The sequence below is a fragment of the Diabrotica virgifera genome, chromosome 4 (genome assembly GCF_917563875.1).
Source record: "Diabrotica virgifera virgifera chromosome 4, PGI_DIABVI_V3a".
NCBI lineage: Eukaryota > Metazoa > Arthropoda > Insecta > Coleoptera > Chrysomelidae > Diabrotica > Diabrotica virgifera.
In genome coordinates, this window is record NC_065446.1 from 166,456,862 (window position 1) to 166,478,807 (window position 21,946).

Genomic DNA, 21,946 nt, shown 5'->3' on the forward strand with positions numbered 1-21,946 from the left:
AAAATATTACAGGACCGAAAATAAAGCAAACAGCAAGTTGAATTTTTTACTACTCATAGAACAATACTTTACCTTTCATCTGCAATTTGCAAAATTAAAATCGGGTAACTACCACGGCGTCAGGAATTTTTTTAAATTAACAATAATTTTTACAGCTATTTTTTAATTTTTTACAGTATTATTTACAGATAGTTTGCTCTGATTGGGCATTCCAATGACCTTTGATAATTATTGATACATTTTAATTTTTAGTACATTTCGATAAAAATAAATAAATTTGTTTTTTGCAAAATAAAAACACATACTCTGTCTTTTGAAATAACACTTTTTTTAGCAATTTTTTAGCTTTTTTTCTTTGTTCATATATTTTAACTTAGAGAATAAAAGGTTATTATTTTTAAACATATGCTATTGTTTAAACAATATTTCACAAACAATAATCAAATTAGTTTGATTTTTGTGGAATTAAAATATTAAAATACAACAAACTATAGAGGAACAAAATATAGAGGAAGAAAATAATATAATAGATAAAGATTGGAAGAAATTTTGGTAGAAATCAACTTGTGTGAATCGAACACCGCTGTCCTGCGCGTAGCACCAAATTTAATGTTTATTTAAAGAAATTCCTGACGCCGTGGTAGTTAATCGAATTTAATTTTGCAAATTGCAAATGAAAGGTACAGTACTCTTCTATATGCTAAAAAAATTTCAACTTGTTATCTCCTTTATTTTCAGTCCTGCGACATTTTGAAAAAATGAATTTTTTTTTTGCGAAAGCTGGATTGCAAAATTTATTTTGCAAAACCTATTGAACCGATCTTAATGAAATTTAGAGCATTGTTTTATTATATTATACAGTTTTTTTTGGATAAAATATGAAGGTCCTAAGTGTAGCATGAATGGTTGAAAACGTAAAATGCGTATACTTGTTTTTTTTATGGGTTTTTCGCCATTTATTGCTATTTTGCAACAAGAGTGACAATTTTTAACCAATCCTATCTTGTAGGAAATTTAATTACACAACTTTTATGTCAGTGCAACTTTTCTCGGAAATGAATACTTTTAAAGTTATAATCAAAAAACGAAGAAAAAAATCGAATTTTTCCTTAATTTTTGACATTTTGATTATTTAAACAACGTTGCGGAACTTTTTAAGTGGAAGGATAACTCAAATATTATTATTTGAGTTATTTTAAAGCAATTTTTGCAAAAAATTTAAGTCACCTCTCAACGTCCATCTCAAAACAGATGCGCCCTAGACTATTTATATTTATTTCAGTTATCAATAATTATTACTTAAAAGTAAAAGCTAAAGAATGATGATGCTATAAATACAAACAAAAGAAGCATCTTTCGTCGAGTTTAATGTGTTGGGATTAGGCATTTTTATATCCCTGCCAAAAGTATAAAACTTGCAATGACTCTGTCAATTTGCAAAATTTTACAACTTTCTAGTTTACAACTAATCCATGAAACGTGCAGATATAAATATAAGTTTTTGAGTAAAAAGGTACCTACAGGCGGTAATTCTTTACATGTGTTGAAACCAGAACTTTCGTTTTAGTCACTTTCTTTTGGTAGGTAAAACAAGTACAGAACCTTCCAAAAGTTAGTTTTACTTGTGTCTATTATTTATTTTGTTTTCAAATTTTTTGATAATTAGGAATTCTTCGTTTTTATTTATAAATAAATACACAAAAATAAAAATTTATTAAGAAGTTACATTTTCTATTGTGTACTTGTGTAGTGCAAAATGTCCCTATCAAATTAGAAAAAAAAAGCAAAGAGCGCGCTAGAGCGGGCCCCTGTGGGGCTCGGGCCCTGGTTCCGCGGAACCCGTGGAACCATGCTCAGTACGCCACTGCTAAAAACAGTTTTTCTTTTGATTTTTGAAGATAGCGAACCTTACGGAAAAATCTAAAAAAAAAAAACTAAAAATGTAGTGTTTGATAAACTACACAAAATAAAAAAAATAGATCTCCAGTCATCTCGAAAAAAAAGTTATACGCTTTTTTCAAAAAAAAAAAAATATTTTTTGAGGTTACGTACACTCAACCAACGGATCTATAAAAATAGACATGTTTTGTAAAAGCTTCAACACTATGCTTGAGAATTTTATGAAATTATAAAATTGATTACATCCCACCCAAAAAAATAGTTTTTGATCGTGGGGTAGGGGGAAGGGGTGGTGGGTTAAAATTACGCTGTCTTATTTTTTTTTATTACATAGAACTTAAAAAAATGCTCCAGATATAAAATTATACGTATCCATTCAAGGGTCGATCGGATCCCAAACAATAGACCACGTACAAAGAATGGTGGCCGAATACAAATTTTTTGGTACGGCCCAAAGCAACTACATCCCCGAAAGGAGCATAATAAAAAAAATATATATTTTAATCGATTGAGTTTGTAGAGAAATTGTCTATTTTTTGGAAAAATTTTTATGTATCTATTAGAACCGTAGTATCTTATAACCGGTGGCCTACTGGAAAGTTTTAACCTAAATTAAATGCAAAGAAAAATTTTGTCTGTTACTCTTAATCATATAATTAGTTTTTAATTGTGTTATCTTTACGGTTTTTCGAACTTTATTTCCTTTTAATTAGTTATCTCATTTATTTGTTGAATAACCTGTTAGATATAGAATAAACACTATCTGGATTATTCCATAAATCTCGTTCCTCTAAACGTGTATGAAATGAAAACGGGTATAAAATGTCTACAAATTTGAAGCTATTCTAATTTTGTATATTCTAATACAATGGACATGCGTAAAATTTTTTATTAATTTTTTTTTTTGAGGAGTTCATAGAGCCTGTGTGGTGGTAAATCAGTGAAATGATTTGCTTTCGATGCAATATCGTTTGTTTTTGATTTGAATTTCTTCAAGAGTTTTTAAATAAGTTATTATCAGGACTGTCCGATTATCGAACGTTGGTGATCATATTGGCAATAATAACTTTGTTTACGACTCTAAATAGATTTAGACAAGGGTAATAAGCTAAAAATAGACCATGTTCGGGACATTCAAAGATCCAGTTGGCTGACTACTTTTTCAGTTATTGTAGACCTATAGGAAGAAAACCTGCTTATTTCCTGCCTAGAGTTCGCGTCCGTTTTTTAATTATTAACAATTTAGTGCAAAAATCGCGATTTTTTCGATTGTTTGCACCCCATTCAAAAGTTAAATATTTGACATAAAATTACAAAATTCCATTTTTTAGAACGTTGAAAAACCTTCAGAATTCCGATTTTTGAAAGTTAAAAAGTTAATTTGTTGCTACGCAAACTGCAAAATAAGTGAAAATCGTTATTTGTTAATAACTTTTACTAAAACTAACTTAGAACTTTAGTGTTTTACCCAAAGTTGGGCATTGGGGTACTTAGCAAACTCTCAAAATTTGAGACCAATATATTTGTTAGTTTAAGAGTTATTCTATTTATTTATCCCAGAGACCTTTATTTTGCAATAACATAAGACAGAAAATAATGAAAATAGGGCAATTCTCGTATGTCAAATGGATGTAGAAAACTTATGGTATCAAAATGTACTAAAAAAAAGATAAAAAATTATCTAGTATAGTTAAAAATCTTAATGCCGAATTTTTTAAATTTTGTAGTTTATAAACATTTAGAATGAAATAAAAAGGAAAGATTCCTCTCATTGGCTGTATACCATAATAAAGAACTTACTAAGGAAGTAAAACTTCACATGTAGGTAAATGGTATATAAATTTATTAAAATTTTATCTAAAATGATCGAAATTGGATAAAAGTGGGTACATCTATAGTACAAAAAACACATAAACCTTTTCGGACCAATCAGTCCATCATCAGGTGGTAGAAACTTTAGATCCAAAGTAGTTGGAACTAGCTACATAGATAGGTCAAAAGACCTTAATGTTACAATAATTATGCCATTTCGGCTACAAATGCAGCGATATTATAATGTGGTCTTCATCTTGGCTTCAAACTGACAGACTCTAGACTCTAGACTCTAGACTCTAGAGTCTGTCAGTTTGAAGCCAAGATGAAGACCACATTATAATATGTCTAGAGTCTAGAGTCTGTCAGTTTGAAGCCAAGATGAAGACCACATTATAATATCGCTGCATTTTTCAATCCTTTAAACATCGACTTATTGTCGACATTGTTTTAGCCGAAATGGCATAATTATTGTAACATTAAGGTCTTTTGACCTATCTATGTAGCTAGTTCCAACTACATACTTTAGATCTAAAGTTTCTACCACCTGATGATGGACTGATTGGTCCGAAAACGTTTGTGTGATTTTTGTACTATAGATGTACCCACTTTTATCCAATTTGGATCATTTTAGATAAAATTTTAATAAATTTATATACCATTTACCTACAAGTGAAGTTTTACTTCCTAAGTTATTTAGAATGACTTTAAAAATATTGAACGCTTTTACATATTAGAACAGCTGGTATTATTTTACACGAATTTCTAAAAATGTAGTTCAATTGATGACTACTCGTGGTAAGTAAAGGGAGAGCTGGGAGCGGACAAATGCACGAGTTCAAAAACTAAAAAAGGCAACTTAAAACTACTATAATTTTCTATATCTCGTGATCTACTGAATATATTTTTACCGTTCTTTTTTTAATTTCCATGTAATTTTTCTGTTAATTACAAATATGCAATTTGTCTAGACATTTATTAATTAATAAACAGTTTTATTTAAACAATTTTTGAAAAAAAAAATTGTTTCCCAAAAATCCATGATTTTAATCATACTATCATTATTAATCACAGAAAAAGTTAAGGTATACTTTAATAAAAAATTATCTTCTATAAATAATTATGTAATAAAAATAATGTATTTATTAATGTGTACTTTAACTTTTTCTATGATCATTAATGATATTATGTTTAAAAAAATAGATTTTTGTAAAAAAAAATATTTTTTCAATACATTTTAAACAAATTGGACTATTTATTAATTAATAAATTTGAGTTGATCCGTAGAACATTGAGTTGATCCGTAGATACAGGATTAGTTTGAAATTGCTTTTTTGGTATTTTAACTCGGTGGATTTGTAGGTTCCCCCTAGTAATCGTTTGAGCTACATTTTTGAAAAATCGTAGAGGGTGCTGTGAAAGTACAATGTTTGCGCAAATTTTTTAAGAAAAAAGACATATCCCATTCTTTAAAATGGAATTAATTGGATTCCTGAATTATTATAAACAAATTAGCTGTGAATTAAAAAAACATGGCTAACTTTGTCCCAAGTGAGCTCAGGCTAAATTTATTTATTTGAAACTTGGTGTTAAAATACTAGATTTTCGAATGTATAAAAATATTGTTTATACGGACAACATTTTTAAAGGTATTCTAAATGTTTATAAACTACAAAATTTAAAAAATTTGGCATTAGGATTTTTGGCTATACTAATTAATTTTTTATCTTTTTTAATAAATTTTGATACTACCACTCTTCTACTTTAATTTGGCATACTCGAAATTGTCCTACCTTCATTATTTTCTGTCTTATGTTATTGCAAAATAAAGGTCTCTGGAATAAACAAATAGAATAACTCTTAAGCGAATTAATGCATCGGCCTCAAATTTTCAGGGTTTGTTAAGTACCCCAGTACCCAACATTGGGTGAAACACTAAAGGTGTAATCGGCATTATCGAAATGCCTCCCACTTTTTCAGGTAAATATTTTCATACATGAAATGCCTCCCAGTTACAATAGAAATGCCTCCGTTTCGTTAATCATTTAGGCTGATATTTTGTCTATTCAATCCCTGTATAATGACACAATGTTGCCAAATCGTAATTTAAATGGGTCCTAAATAGGTAAACTAAATAGGTATATTTTGTGTGTATATATTCTATTTTGTATATTGTATTAATTGGCTAAATGCTGTATAAATACTTAAAAGATTATTAGTTCTTGCATCAGTCAGTTGTCAGTTTGTCTATTTCAAGCTTGTCAGTTCGTCGATTTCAAGATCAAATTGTGTTTAAGTCATAACATCCGAAGTAATGGAATCAACGATAAGTGTGAGTCAAAAGGGCAAACCTTCACTATCAATTGATGGTTATACATTCAGTTTTCAAAAAATGTTGGCCAAAGATACAGTAAAACGGTGGACATGTACTAAAAAAAAACTGCAAAGCATTTGTGAAAACACAGGGATGTGAAAATACGATAATTGAATCAATTTTAGATCATAACCACGAGAAGTAGTCTGCCGGAGTTTACAATAGAAAAGCCGTAAGCAACTCAATAAAAAGAGCAGCCGTGGAAGATCTCAGCGAAAAACCAATGAAGCTCATCTGTAAAGAACTTAAGAAGACAAATATAAAGACATTTACTGTCAATGATATTAATAGGGTTAAACAAAATTTATATTATGCTAGAACTACTAATTCTTTAATTAAACTTCCCAAAAATATATCTGAATTTCATAAACCTCTTGATTCATCTTCTATTATTACAAATAGAAACGAAAACTTTATAATTAACAAGCTGAAAATGCGAGCATTGTCATAACGAAAACTTTGTATATTTACGTATTTTAATTCATAATATGGAAAATTTCTATTATGAAAAGTAGTTTAGAATTAATAGTTATGTTTTAATGTGCCATTATATCATTCTAATTTAAATGTTATGAACTATAAAGGTAGTTTACTCTTGATCGAAATTCATATTTTTTATATACCTCGTATAAAAGTAATAAAATTTTATACAAGGTGTCCCAAAAGTAGTGGAACGGTCGAATACTTCGCGAACTAAACATTGGATCAAAAAACTGAAAAATACTTGTTCAATCATTTTCAAAAATCTATCCAATGACACCAAACACCAACCTCCACTACACCCCCTGGAGGTGGGGTGGGGAGTAACTTTAAAATCTCAAATGGAAACCCCTAGATTTTCTTGCAGATTTGGATTCGTTACGTAAAAGTAAGCAACTTTTATTCAAGACATTTTTTCGAACTGTGGATAGATGGCGCTATAATTGGGAAAAACGATTTATCCTGATACCATGGATAAATTATAGAAACGGTCTAATATCTCGAGAAATACACTTCCAAATAAAAAACCAAACAAATTTTTTTAATACTTTTCGAAAACCTATCGAATAGCACTAAACATGACCCTCCAATCCACCCACTGGAGATGGGGTGGGGGGTAAATTTAAAATATTAAATAGCAACCCCCGCTTTTTATTACAGATTCGGATTTGTCATGAAAAACTAAGCAACATTTATTCGAAACATTTTTTAGAATTGTTGATAGATGGCGCTTTTATTGGAAAAATACGATTTATTAGCGCCATCTATCAGCATTTTTAAAAAATATTTCGAATAAATGTTGCTTACTTTTTCATGCAATTCATGCAATGAATTCGAATCTGCAATTAAAAGTGGTGGTTGCTATTTAAGATTTTAAAATTACCCCCTACCCCACCTCCAGGGGGTGGGTTGGAGGGTCATGTTTAGTGTTTATCGATAGGTTTTCGAAAAATATTAAAAACCTGTTTTTTGGTTTCTTATTTGGAAGTGTATTTCTCGAGATATTAGACCGTTTCTATAATTTATCCATGGTATCAGGATAAATCGTTTTTCCCAATTATAGCGCCATCTATCCACAGTTCGAAAAAATGTCTTGGATAAAAGTTGCTTACTTTTACGTAACGAATCCAAATCTGCCAAGAAAAACTAGGGGTTTCCATTTAAGATTTTAAAGTTACCCCCCCCCCCCTTCAGGGGGTGTAGTGGGAGTTGGTGTCTGGTGTCATTGGATAGATTTTTGAAAATGATTGAAACACGTATTTTTCAGTTTTTCCATCCGATGTTTAGTTCGCGAAATATTCGACCGTTCCACTACTTTTGGGACACTATATATGATGGTTGCATCATAAATCTTAGAACATGAAGAGCTTTTTATGAAGAATAACTTTTATTTGTCAAATTAAAAATAAAAGAGTTATAAATGAAAATGTTCTTGGTATCCATAATTTGAGAAAAATCTTCAAATATTTTTTTTTTCATTAGAAGGATGCATACATGTACACCAAGGGCGGATCCAGGACCGATTTTCGGGAGGGGCCATGAACTTTTTTTTGGGAGGGTTACCGGGGGTCTGGTGATAATTTTTAAAAATTAGGGTTAAAATGGTGAATTTTAAGGTACTTTTCACACACTTTTGAGTACCATAAAGACACTCAAAACCTATCGTTATTAAAGTATTATTAAAGTCAGCACAGATTCCTACACATTTCTTCGGATATAAGTGTAGTTCTTTCAACAAGTTTAATACTATTTTTCCCAATGCTTCTGTCAGGCCTTGTTCTTCCATTTTTATGTTCTCATAAGCGTCAATGAACTTGACAAAGTCTGCACGAATGTTGTATTTAATTGTGTATGTATTTCAAATTTAGAGAAAGTTGTTCCACGTGGGATACGTCGGTCGTTTCGTCAAATACGACAGAGTAATAATTTGCACTTTGAAGCTGATTATTTATTTGTTCAATTATTTCTTTACCACAGCATGTTATCAATAATTTATTTTGACTAGTGCTACTAATGTATGTTGCTTGGGAAGATGCTGTGGATAGGTATTGTTTAAGAGTCTTATCTCCTGATGTGATTTTAAACCTTAACAATTCCCCTCATTGCTAGGTCCATCATCTTCATCCAGAAGCCAGATGCTATCATCACGATGGCCCCTTAGAGGAATATTTTGTCGACCTAAGAATACTATGGACTCTACTATTGGTCGTAGTCTTGCTCTGTTTTCTTGTATCTGTTTAGAACTCCGAGAGTCTATCTGGTTAATGACTGAATTTTGTGGGTTGCGATAACTTTGTAGAAAATCCAGTCCAACCTGAACTTACTCCTTGTGTTATGATGCTTTTTCATGGGTTGTTATGGCTTCACCTTTGCCTATGAGTTTACCGAAAGATGTTAAAGGTTTCGTGACAAGGCCTTGGGCTGTTATCCCTTTATTGCGACCATATTTTTCATTAGAAAAATAAAACTCAATACATACTTGTAAAACAATCCCTTTTGACTGTGGCAAAGTACCAACCAACACCTTTCTTGTAAGTGCTGGTGACCCAAGTATCCTCCCATTTCTTTTTGATTCTTTGTGGGTAAAAAATATGGAAATTGATACGATTTTGATGGCTGGCAAGGTCGTTCTAACAATTGGCAATTTGTAAAATTGTCAACATTTTATTTACAAAATATCCTATGTCATTCTTGAAGCTTTCGTTACTCCTTTTGTTCAATTCTAGTCCAGAAAATATATTTATCCCTGTTTTGTATATGTGTTTTAAACTAAAAACATTTGAACTGCAAATATTTAAATTTATATTTTCTTAAATTCTCGGAGGGGGCCATGGCCCCCATGGCCCCCTCCCTGGATCCGCCCTTGATGTACACAGACACAATACTGACTAGTGATTTTAGTCAATAATTTTGCCAATTCGACAAAAAAATCATTTCTAAAGAGTTAATAATTATTAGATACTAAATAATTAGTAATTTTGCCAATTTCGGCAAAATTCTCAAAAAACAACAAAATTACCTTCTACAACCACTAGCCAGTTGTGTCACGTTGTGTTGAGTTTAGCGAACGACTAGAAAGGGAACAGTCCATTACTAGAGTCTGTAGCACGAAAAAAGAAATTTCGCAAGGCTATGATTGGCCACAAATTTTTGGCTTGCGATTGGTCAAGAAGCGACCATGTCAACTGTCAACTTGTCATAACTAAATAACTATAACCTCAGAAATTTAAAAATTTATCAACGGTATATTTTAAATTTATAACGGGTTTATGCCTTTATGGTTTATCTTATTATTATACACGTGGAAACCGATATTCCTTCACAAGTTCACATGATTTTTCAGTTCTAGTGAAATTAGAATAATTGGCTTCTCTCGTAAATAAATTTTCTGTTAGAATGGATTCCAAGGACTTAATAAAAGGATGGAAGAAGTGTGAAATATGTAACAAAACTTTTGTAAGCATGTCAAACTTTAGAACTCACATTAAATTAAAGCACCCAGGTACAGTTGATTCTTTAAATTAGTTAATCCTTTAGATAAACTATCAAAAATATTGTAGTACTTGTAGACTTGGATCCCGCCTATGAAAAAATGTTGATTAATAGGAAGCTGAAAATTTGTTAATAGCTTAACGGTGTCTAGTCGGACAAACTTTGATGTACGGGAATACTGGAACAGGGGAAGTTTTAATTGTGGTACAGATTAAAAATTTGGAACGTCAGATTACGAAAACGTCCCATGTATTTTGTCCGACAAAAAAACCAATTGACATGTTACCCTTTTATTAAACTCTCATGCAAATATCAGACTGCTATTACTAACCAACATGATTCCTGTCATTTGACTTATTCTTCATGTTCCACTCATTAAAATGCTCATTTGGTGGTAGACATCAGTCTGATTTTTGCATGAGAGATGAAAAAGTAACAAATAAATTGGAAGTTCTGTCCGACAAAATACATGGAACGTTTTCGTAGGCTGATGTTCCAAATTTTTAAACTATTCCACTATTAAAACTTCCAGTGTTCCCATACATCAAAGTTTGTCTGACTAGACACCGTTAAGCTATTAACAAATTTTCAGGTTGCTATTAATCAACTTTTTTTATATACGCAGGATCCAGGACTAATATGTTATGAAATAAGAACTTTATGACTACGAATCTGTAATCAATGACAAACAAGTCTGGCTAATTGGCTCTGCCAAAGCCATTTTTCAAGAAGAAAAAAATAGATAAATTATGTACCTTTACTATTTTAGATGATGTAGAAAAATTAGATCCAGGAGCAAAACCATCTGCAAAATGTAATGTTTGCAATAAATCCATTGATAAAAGGTATATGACCAAGCATCTAAAACTCAAACATCCAGGTAAGTTGATGCTTTTAGCAATGCAAACACGGAGGGTATAATTTATTATTTATTTATTTTTAGAATTAGAAGAGACTTTGCCTAGCACTAGTAAAAAGATTTATGACTGTACACTGTGTCACAAAAAGTTTGACACATTACAGGCATCTTTAAAACACAATCATAAACGTTTGAAAATGTTGAGATGCAGTTTATGTGAATATGAAAATCCATCACAAGAAAAACTTATATCGCATATGAAAATGCTGCATAGTATTGATATAAACAGTCAAAATTTAACATTTGATTCTGTAGAAAAATTTGAGCAATGGAAAGCAGAACTAGAAAAAAGCACTGTATCAAAATATAATATTACACATGGTTCATATGTAACACAGAAATATAAAAGATCCCAATACAATTTATTTGTAAAATGTATACACTATGTGTTCTTGATAAACATTAAGTATAATATATTTATATTATTTATTAACATAGTATGTACAGTTACGGCCAGTGAATAGTTTACAGGCTGGCTTATCTAGGAGCCGATTTTTTAAATTTTTACCTCATTTAAACGCACCTCTTGCGCCAAAGGGACGTTGCCAGTGGTGTACCTAGAATAAGTTGATTAAAATTAAAAAATAAAAATAACAAAAATAAATTTTACAAAATTTATCAAAATGGGAAATATAGAAATAAGTTTTTTTGAATAAAATGGATTACGGTCTTAATATGGTTTAGTTTCTTATTTTATTTTTCAACACTCACGAAATTTTTGACAAGCATTGACTTTTTGAGATTTTTTGACTTTGGCATTTATCAAATCCGTACGACACTGCAATTTTACAGTATTACAATATAAAAATTAAAGTGTAAACTATTCAGTGAACGTAACTGTACATTAGCTGTAATGAGTAGGTAAAATAAGAAGTAAAAAATTGTAATATAATAACCATGTTTCACTAATTAACAATATCTAATATCTCTAATACATTTACTTTTGATTGAGACTGGCTGAATGACTATAGTCCAAGCAAAAAAAATATCAAAATGGTCACGAAATATGATTAATAAATTAGTAATTAACTATTTTACTTTCTACTTTGGTAATACCTTATTAATTATACAGGGTGTCCCGAAAAGATTGGTCATAAATTATACCACATATTCTGGGGTCAAAAATAGTTCAATTGAACCTAACTTACCTTAGTACAAATGTGCTCATAAAAAAAGTTACAGCCCTTGTAAAGTTACAAAATGAAAATTGATTTTTTTTAATATGTCGAAAACTATTAGAGATTTTTTATTGAAAACGGACATGTATTATTCTTGTGGCAGGAAGATCTTAAAACAAAATTATAGTGAAGTTTGTCCACCCCATAAAAATGTTATGGGGTTTTGTTCCATTAAACCCCCCCCCCCAAACTTTTGTGTATGTTCCAATTAATTCATTTTTGTGATACCATTAGTTAAACACAACGTTTTAAAAACTTTTTTGCCTCTTAGTATTTTTTCGATAATCCAGTTTTTATCGAGATGCGGCTTTTTTTTTAATATATTTATATAAAAATTTTATGGGGGTTTTGTTCCTTTAAAGCCCTCAAACGTTTGTGTACGTTCCAATTAAACTATTATTGTGGTACCATTAGTTAAACACAGTGTTTTTAAAACTTTTTTGCCTCTTAGTCTTTTTTTGGCAAGTCACCTTTTATCGAGATGTGGCTTCTTTTTCAAAATATACCTAAAAATGCAAATTATAAATAAATTTTCAGATTATTAACAGGTCTCTTTAATCGTACTTAACCGTATACAAATATGTGGTGGATTCGACAAATATTCAAAATATGTCGATAAACACTGGCTTATCGAAAAAGTACTAAGAGGCAAAAAAGTTTTAAAAACATTGTGTTTAACTAATGATATGGGGATTAATACTAAATATATAAAGACTAATAATGGGGATTAAAAGAACAAAACCCCCATAAAACTTTTATGGGATGTATAAATTTCACTTTAATTTTTTTATAAGATGTTGCTGCTAGAGACAGAGAGAGAATATATGTTTATTGTCTAAGAAAAAATCTTGTTGACAAACACTGTTTATAAACACTGCTATAAGAATAAAACATGTCCATTTTCAATAAAAAATCTCTAAAAGTTTTCGATATACGAAAAAAAAATCGATTTTCATTTTGTAACTTCAAAGGGCTGTAACTTTTTTTGTGTGCACTATTGTATATACAGTGTGTCAATTTTAAAACTTACAATGGCTATATCTCACGAACAAAAGCTGATATCGAAAAATGCTTGAAACCGTTTCTAGGATAGTAAGGGGGAACTAAAATGACATGAAAGAAAACTCACCCCCATCAACCCCCTAGGCCCCACTCATCACAACCAAAAAAGTTTAAATTGCAAACCCCTACTTGTGATACATCATTGAAAAGTCTATAAAAAATGCTATTCAATGGTATAAATAATAATTATACAGGGTGAAGCAATAATTGTCAAACTTTGGCTTAAATGAAAAATTTAATAAGGTTTTGTTGAATTACAAATTTATTAAAAATGTCAATTAAGTAAATATTTAATGTGAATTCCTGTTTGGTAAACAATAATACAGCGTATTTTCAAATTCTGCACGAAATTTAGCAAATGTTCTAGTAATAGGGCGACATGCTTGAGTAATTTTTTCTCGCAATTCCCCAAGTGAAACAAGTTGAGTTTTATAAACAACTGATTTAGGGTAACCCCATAGAAAAAAGTAATATACTATCCTACTATAAAAAGTACTATCCAATGGTATAAATAATAATTATACAGGGTGTTAATATCAGCTGGCTTACTATGACTTTTGTATTTGTAATGCTATCTCCCGGGCTATTATTTTAAACGGTAAGTGTCTGCTCGTACTTTTTTTTGTTAATTAAAACTTAATTTGCCATTTTTGCCTTAAATCAGTTGTTTATAAAACTTGACTTGCGTCACTTGGGATATTGCGAGAAATAATTACTCAAGCATGTCGCCCTATTACTAGAAAAACATTTGTCAAATTTCGTGCAGAATTTAAAAATAGACTGTATTATTGTTTACAAAACAACGGAACCCACTTTGAACATTTACTTAATTGACATTTTTATCAAATTTGTAGTTCAACAAAACCTCATTAAATTTTTCATTTAAGCCAAAGTTTCACAATTATTGCTTCACCCTGTATAATTATTATTTATACCATCGGATAGCATTTTTTATAGCCTTTTCAATGATGTATCACACGTAGGGGTTTGCAATTTAAACTTTTTTGGTTGTGGTGGGTGGGGCCTAGGGGGTTGATGGGGGTGAGTTCTCTTTCATGTCATTTTAATTCCCCCTTACTATCCTAGAAACGGTTTCAAGCATTTTTCGTTTTCAGCTTTTGTTCGTGAGATATAGCCATTGTAAGTTTTAAAATTGACACACTGTAGATAAGTGAAGTTCAATCAACTTATGATGTACATATATATCTCCAGTTCTGTCTCACATCATCAACCTATCTGTCAAGAATGGCAAGTTTCCAAGTGATATTAAAACGGGAGTAGTTAGTCCAATTTTCAAAAAGGGGGATCCATGTTTGGTTGATAATTACAGGCCAATCACTGTAACAAGTGTACTCTCTAAGATTATCGAAAAGTGTATTTACAATAAAATGTAAAATTTTCTGAACAAACATTATATCTTAAATAAATGCCAGCATGGGTTTCTTCCTAACAAATCTACAGAAAGTGCTTCTATTTCATTATTTAATTATATCCACGCTGCTTTGGATCGAAAAAGATATGTGGGTGCACTCTTTTTTGACTTAACTAAGGCTTTTGACTCAATTGACATTATACTGCATAAATTAGAAGCCCTTGGTTTTTGGGCCATTTCTTGAACTGGTTAAGGTCATACTTACAATATCGTAAATTCCTAGTAAAAATCGATAAGAAGTCATCTGTTTTTAATCTTGATCAAGGTGTACCACAGGGCTCCGTATTAGGACCCTTAATATTTCTTTTATATGTCAATAATTTGATAAATTTTATATGTGGAAATGCAGATAGATTATTAAGGAAGCCGACCCCGCATAGGGATAAGGCAAAGAGAATGATGAATGATGAATTTGATAAATTTTTTAACTGCAAAATCATACAGTTCTCTATGCAGATGATTCAACAATTATTGTAGTTGACTCGTCAACTGAAGTCGGAACTCATATCCAAAATGAACTTGGTAGCACAGGAATTTACAACCTGGTGTAAAAGGAACTCTTTAATGGTATATGCAAAGAAAACTATTTGTATGCAGTGCTACTCGTGCAGTAAGCCATCCCATGATTATAAGATCACAGTTAGTTCTGAGGAAATACCTTTTAGTGATACATTATTTCTTGGTAGCATTCTAGAAAGTAATATAACAAGGGATGAAAACGTTACTAAAGTCTGCAAAAAAATGAATAAGGGTTAGTATGCGATCCTTCAGTTGAAAACTCTATTTAATACCAATCAATTGATAAGTGTGTACTATGCATTGGTTTACTCATATAATATATGAGTCATATTATAGCCTATAATGTTGTCTTGTAGGGAAACTCTTCTAGAGTTTTTGTAACTAAAAAGAGAATTATTAGATTGATATTTAATATCTATCGATAATAGACAATCATGTCGTAAATATTTTATTGATCACAGACTGACTTTCCATGCTTTATACATTTATAAGTGCATTATTCATGTTAAAACTATATTTCAAAATTTTACTCTCAACTCTGACTATCATAATTACCCGACAAGGCACGGGAGGATGATAAGCGTATGTAAACATTCCACAACTCTTTTTGAAACTAGTCCTGATTTTACAGGATCTAAATTTTACAATTGTTTGCCACTTGATATGAGAAATGAAAATAATATTCAAAAATAAATTAAAATCATGCTTGATAGAATTATGTGTTTACAACCTAAATGATTACTTTGACTTAATAAAAGACTACAAGGAATGAGGACCGACGGGTTCAGAGACACTATATTGCATATCTTTTTTTTATTAATTTATAGTTTGTTGATTATGTTTTATATAACTGTCCTGTATGACTTGTTGATTATGTTCTATGTAACTACATATATGGCTTGTCCTATACTGCCGTGCTTAGAGAAAACACTGTATCTGCAAAAATTAAATTTTTACTTCTTTCTAACCCAAATGTGCATATATGTCTTATTTGCTTACTAAAAATGACGTAAGTTAAACCAAAACACATTAAACACACCACATCTTATGCCGTATCTTGTGTAAATGTATACGAATACTTTAAGAAAAATCGATTTTACTCATATGTGATGTCTCTGCAGATACGGTGTTTTCGCTAAGCACGGCAGTATATCACACTATCATCTAAATAAATTAATAAAGATATTCTATTCTATAAACAGTGTTACATTTGCTTTTGTTCATTGTAACACAAATTTATTATGTGGGAACCAATCTTTAGTTTTCGTAAACAAATCTTTAAAATTTTCTATTGCTTTCTAGTTACGTTTCTTTATGAGTGTTTCCATGTTTTCTGTATCTGGTCTTATAGCATCTTCAAAGTATTTTAATTGTTGGACCTGGTGGTTTGTTAAATTTGAGTTTGATCACCAGTCTGACTTAATTTTTAAGTATATTAGGTTTTTTTCTGTTTTGTTAGGGGTTTAGTGAACGAGTTCCTAGAGTTGATCATCTTTATATAGATCCCTGCTTCTCTATTTGTTCTCAGTATACCTGTGTATTCTCCAATAGATATGCTCTTTCATTCTCTACTCATTCTATATAATATTTCAAAATATACTTGAGATGTACTTTTTGTAAATTTTGTAAAATAAAATAAATTTGTTTTTAGATAAGTATGTGCTTTTATTTCATAAAATTTATACATAAAATAATATTTTTAACTATGGAAAATAGTGCTCTACAGAAAACCCTTGGTCATATTATATTATTTTAATATGTTATTAGTTGGAAATTATAATATTTATTCAAAACATGAGAACAGCTAGTACTGCCACGATTATTGTAATTCTGTATGTATGAAATACAGTAATAGCTGCCAAATATACAAAATGAAGGATGTACTGCAACAAATCTACATGAAGCTTTTAATTTAATAAAGTGTATGTAGTGGAAGATAGCTGTCAAACCTGACAAACCTCAATTCGTTTGGTTCAAGAAAAGAATAAACATGTTGGAAGAACAACCTGTCCTTAATCTTTAACTCATAGAGTGGAAAAATAGCTACGCGTCACTCTAGATCTAGACAAAGTGTGTGTATGTGTGTGAGCAACACTAAGAATTTGACTGAATATTACATTTGGCATTTTTCCAATTAAAAGAGATACATCAGATAGTAGTCATGTCTTGAAAAAATTGTGTCTTCTATGATAATAATTGAATCCTATGCTGGAACAATGTTTGCGTAACCACAATAGTTGTATTTTGGTTTTCCAGGAACAAAGTTCTATATGTGCAAAATAATGTACTGCCGAGCATTGGGAATATTAAAAGACTTTACTTGATGCATCCTAAAATCTATCATGTTATCCTCATAAAGTTCCTTTTTTCAAATCATTACTACTTGCATGTTTTTCAAAAGTTGTAGACAAAATCTGATTTGGCATTTACAACATTGTTCCTGCATAGGAAAAAAAATTGAAATTGAACTAATTTGGTAACACTTATTATATTCAATGTTTTGTCTTACTATATTATACAAGAGGAAATATCTGCATCTAATAATAACAATAAAGGTCTGCATTTTTTGTTCAAATTCAAACAATACACAAAATATAACACGATATAATATAATCATATATCGTCGGCCTCAGTGCCAAATCTTGTACATGTGCATGTTGTGAGATTTTTCAGGAAATGAAAAAAACTCATATTTTTTATCTTTATCAGAATTAATATCATTTTGCCGAAATGTGTTAAAAAGTACTATACTCTTTAAATTTAGAAATAATATTAAGAAGATTATATCAGTATTATGTGTTTTAATTATAAATAAAAAAATAGTGGATTTTGTCAATAATGTACCTACATATGAGGTTTGGCTCTGACAATGACGATATATCTCTCTGCACAAAATACTAAAAAAAATGCTGAAGATCAGTTGGTACCGATTTCAAGAAATCAGCACCTAGACTTTTCATCTCAAGCAAGAGAAAAAAAGCACAAATTGAGCATTTTTAGATTAATACATCAATAAAAGTAGCAACATTAAATCTTCAAATTAACAAGGGTCTACACAACCTACCTGTATATTTGGCTAAATATCGTTACATAATTTGTAGCATCATCCCATAAGCACAATGTAAATATGAATGCAAAGATTGCATTTATCTCAAAACTTCATTTTTTGCAGTTAGGCCACTGTTGCTCTGTGCCCCTTATGTCAGTTCTATAAACAGTGATGAGTGCGCTGATAAATTAAGTTGTGAGATAAAAAGAAATAAAACTAGTGTAGGTGGGAAATTTAGCGATCTTTAGATGTATCGGACGAGTTTGGCAACTGCCACTGTGACAGTTTTAGTTGAAATACTCATCTGATACGTCTAAAGGTGGGAAACAATAAGTAAAATGTAAACTTATAAGTTTTTATCGCTAAATCTACCACCTCCACTAGTTTCATTTCTGTTTATCTCACAACTTAATATTTTCCACCTTTGCGTTATTTTGCCAGTTATTAGGGCACTCATCACTGTATAACTTTTTTAAAAAGATATGTTGGTAGTGAGTTTTTGATAATTTTGTGGAACAGACAAGCAGCATGTAGAAATTTTCTCTTTTCCACGCTCAACCATTTTACATGTTTTAAATTTGTGACAAATAGGCTGGTGTCTTTTGAACCCCCCGAGTTCTTCCTCTGTCATCTGATCGAATACAATGTCCATATGGGCCATTCCACGAATATACGTCTGTTCCAGACCATTGCGACAACGAATATTTTAGTGTGCAACATAAGAAGTATGAAACTAAATTGCAAATTACATTCTTCTTTATTGGAATAATTTTTACAGCCATTTACTTTCGTACTTCTTATGTTGCGCACTAAAATATTCGTTGTCGCGATGGTCTAGAACAGACGCGTTCGTGGAATGGCCCATACACAACATCACCATAGTTAAATTTTGATAGGACTAAACTTTCGCACAGTTTACTTTGTATGACTGACAGCAGCGATTATGATTGTTCGATGCAGCAAAATTGTTCTTAAACATCGCCAACTTTTGATGAACTATCTTCTCATATTCAGTGATATTTTATTCATTGTGTTTCTAAAAATAGTATATCTGATTAGAAAATTAACATTTCTGTAGCAATTTCTGTATTTCAAGCAATTATTTTTTAATGTGACAGGCTTTATAGATTCTTTATACCTCTAAAATATTTCATTACTTACCAGTAAAACGTTATCTATCTATGCCCTCAGTTTCATTTATTTTGCTTTCAGACATGCAGCTCTTGGATTCTCAAGATTTTACATCTCATTTTATATTTTCTCTTTAAATATGTTACATCTTTCTAAAGCATATATTTCTTATATTTCTATATTTAAATCATTATAATTACATAATATTATTATTATTGTTCTATATTTTGTTTATTTTTATTGGATCAAACAAGGGTCAACTAAAATTTAAATTCTAGGTTATATTTATATCTTATGATCACAGTCAGCTTTCTAACCAATCGCAAGCCGGGATTTTGTGGCCAATCATAGCCTTGCGAAATTTGTTTTTGTTTGGTGCTACAGACTCTAGTCAGTCCATTTATCATAAAGGGGAGGCCGTATTTATACTGGTATAAACCTTTTTAAAACTGTTAATAAAGTATTGCTTTTAAAATATTATACTCAAATTGCATTTTTGAACATCTTATTTTATATAATAATTAAATTCACTATCAAATGTCATTGATGTTTTATTAATACTTAATTTAAAATTTAGTTTGACATTCACGAAGTGTCAAACTCAAATGTAAACAACCTATGCTTGGCAAATCGAGATTTAAAAAAAAAGTAGCCTACGTCCTAATCAACCATTTGAGCTGACATTTAGTGCGTCGGTAGGAGATAACCGGATTGTGACGTCACATTTTAGACTTTGAGGTCGATTATCTCGAAGACCGTTAGAGATATCGAAATGCCGTTTTCAGATTTGGATTCAGGAGACAAAACTACATAAGAATCCATCGATACATCTGTTTTAAGTATTGCAGGAGCGGCGACGCAATAACACACAAACTTTTGCAAATTTATAAACGAAAAGTTTTCGTTGAAAATGACAAAGATAATCATATTGTTATAATAAGAGGATGGATACGTATTTTCGGCTGCAATGCTATTCAAATGGGGATTCATTTTTTTCGAATCCTGAGAAAACTAATAAGTATTTTTGAAAAATTTAAACGCAGAATGAAAGATTACGTTATTGGCGAGGGCCGAAAGTCCCTGAGAACTTCTATAATGTTTATTTTAATAAGTTACAGGGGTGAAAAACTAAGAGAAAATTTAGTGTGACATTTAATTTAAAATATCTCATTCAAAATAAACTTTTTATTTATTCTAAGGGACTTTCGGCCCTCAGTAATAATATAGTCTTTCATTCTACGTTTAAATTTTTCAAAAATATTTATTGGTTTTTTCAGGATTCGAAAAAAATGAACACAATGTCCTTGGTAATATTTCCAAATCTATCTTTGTCATTCAGCCGAATAGAATATTGTTAGCATACTGTCAGTCAGACAGTCAGGGGCGGCTCTAGCTCACCTGCCGCCGGGGTGCAAACTCTTGTGTGCCGCCCCTTCTGGGCGATAAGTTGAAGGAGGTTACAGCCTAGAAAATAAGACTTATTTCCTATATACCGTGAAGAAGGTGAACGACATAAGGGAAGCTAGATAGGTAGAGAACTATTCTTAAAATAAACCAAACAATTTTATTTATTTAGTTATATCACAATTTAATAACATCAGATATATATTTAATTAAATGAAAAGTAAGTCACATATGTATATACATATTATGTACCAGATGTAAAAACAAATTATAAAAAATTACGTACTTATACCTATATCCGAATACATACTTATGATAATAATACACATCTTGAAATAGGTAGGTATTATTTAATGTTTGACCATATTTTTCAAAAGCTAAAATCAATTTTTCTAGATTTTCGGATAGCAAATTCTTTTATAATGTCATTAATATCTATGTCAACATCATTTTCAATGCTTATTATAGCTAGATTTGAAAGCCTTTCTTGTGTTATACTAGACCTTAAATAGTTTTTTATAATCTTTAATTTGGAAAATGATCTTTCACCCTCAGCAACAGTAACCGATAATGTTAAATAAATACGTAAAGCAATCGACAAATTTGGAAATGTGCTAATCAAGTTATTTTTAAATAAATATCCTAAAACATCAATTGCAGAGGAGGTAGATTTTAAATAGGTCGGTAAAATTTCAATTTCATTCAGCAAATCGACTGCATTTATATCAGAATGCTTAGTTTGAAAATCTGTCAATTTATTTTGCAAATCCGCGCAATACTTTAATTTATCATTTGAATTTAAATTTTTAAAAGCATCAAGGTTGTGTAAAAACGAAAAACAGTTGTTGTGATCACTTAACAATTCGAACCTTTCATCTAATTTAGTTATGGCAGTGTCTAATAAAAAAAAGTAAAAAATTACTTTAAAGTGTAACTCTGGATTTTGTATAGCGTCATCTATTCCTTCATAATTAAACATAGGTCTTCGTTTTCTAGGTCGTACAGTGCCAACTGCTGGAAAACTAATTTCGCAGTCTAATTCTTCAGCAATAATTTTTGATTCATTAAGCATTTCTTTATAAGCTAAGTCTGTACGACATTCAGTTAAATATTTTTTTACTTCTTCTAACATTTTAGCAGCCTCTGGAAGTATCACAGTAGATTTCTGCATAATTTTGCTTACAGTATTAATTTT

General features: G+C 30.5%; 1 protein-coding gene across 1 annotated transcript; it reads left to right on the forward strand.

Annotated features, from left to right (window-relative positions):
• Positions 1–9,802: 9,802 nt before the first annotated feature.
• LOC126884004 (zinc finger and BTB domain-containing protein 41-like) lies at positions 9,803–11,489 on the forward strand. The gene is made up of 3 exons (XM_050649782.1): positions 9,803–10,067; positions 10,827–10,937; positions 11,001–11,489. The coding sequence occupies exons 1-3, from the start codon at positions 9,962–9,964 to the stop codon at positions 11,438–11,440; spliced, it is 657 nt and encodes a 218-aa protein (XP_050505739.1). The 5' UTR covers positions 9,803–9,961; the 3' UTR covers positions 11,441–11,489.
• Positions 11,490–21,946: the final 10,457 nt, after the last annotated feature.

What these genes read in the sequence shown, in the direction of transcription:
- LOC126884004 (XM_050649782.1), top strand. Translation starts at nt 9,962, where the DNA reads ATGGATTCCAAGGACTTAATAAAAGGATGGAAGAAGTGTGAAATATGT. An exon ending in CATTAAATTAAAGCACCCAG is followed by an intron (nt 10,068 to 10,826) that starts GTACAGTTGATT and finishes TTACTATTTTAG; the next exon opens with ATGATGTAGAAAAATTAGAT. An exon ending in TCTAAAACTCAAACATCCAG is followed by an intron (nt 10,938 to 11,000) that starts GTAAGTTGATGC and finishes ATTTATTTTTAG; the next exon opens with AATTAGAAGAGACTTTGCCT.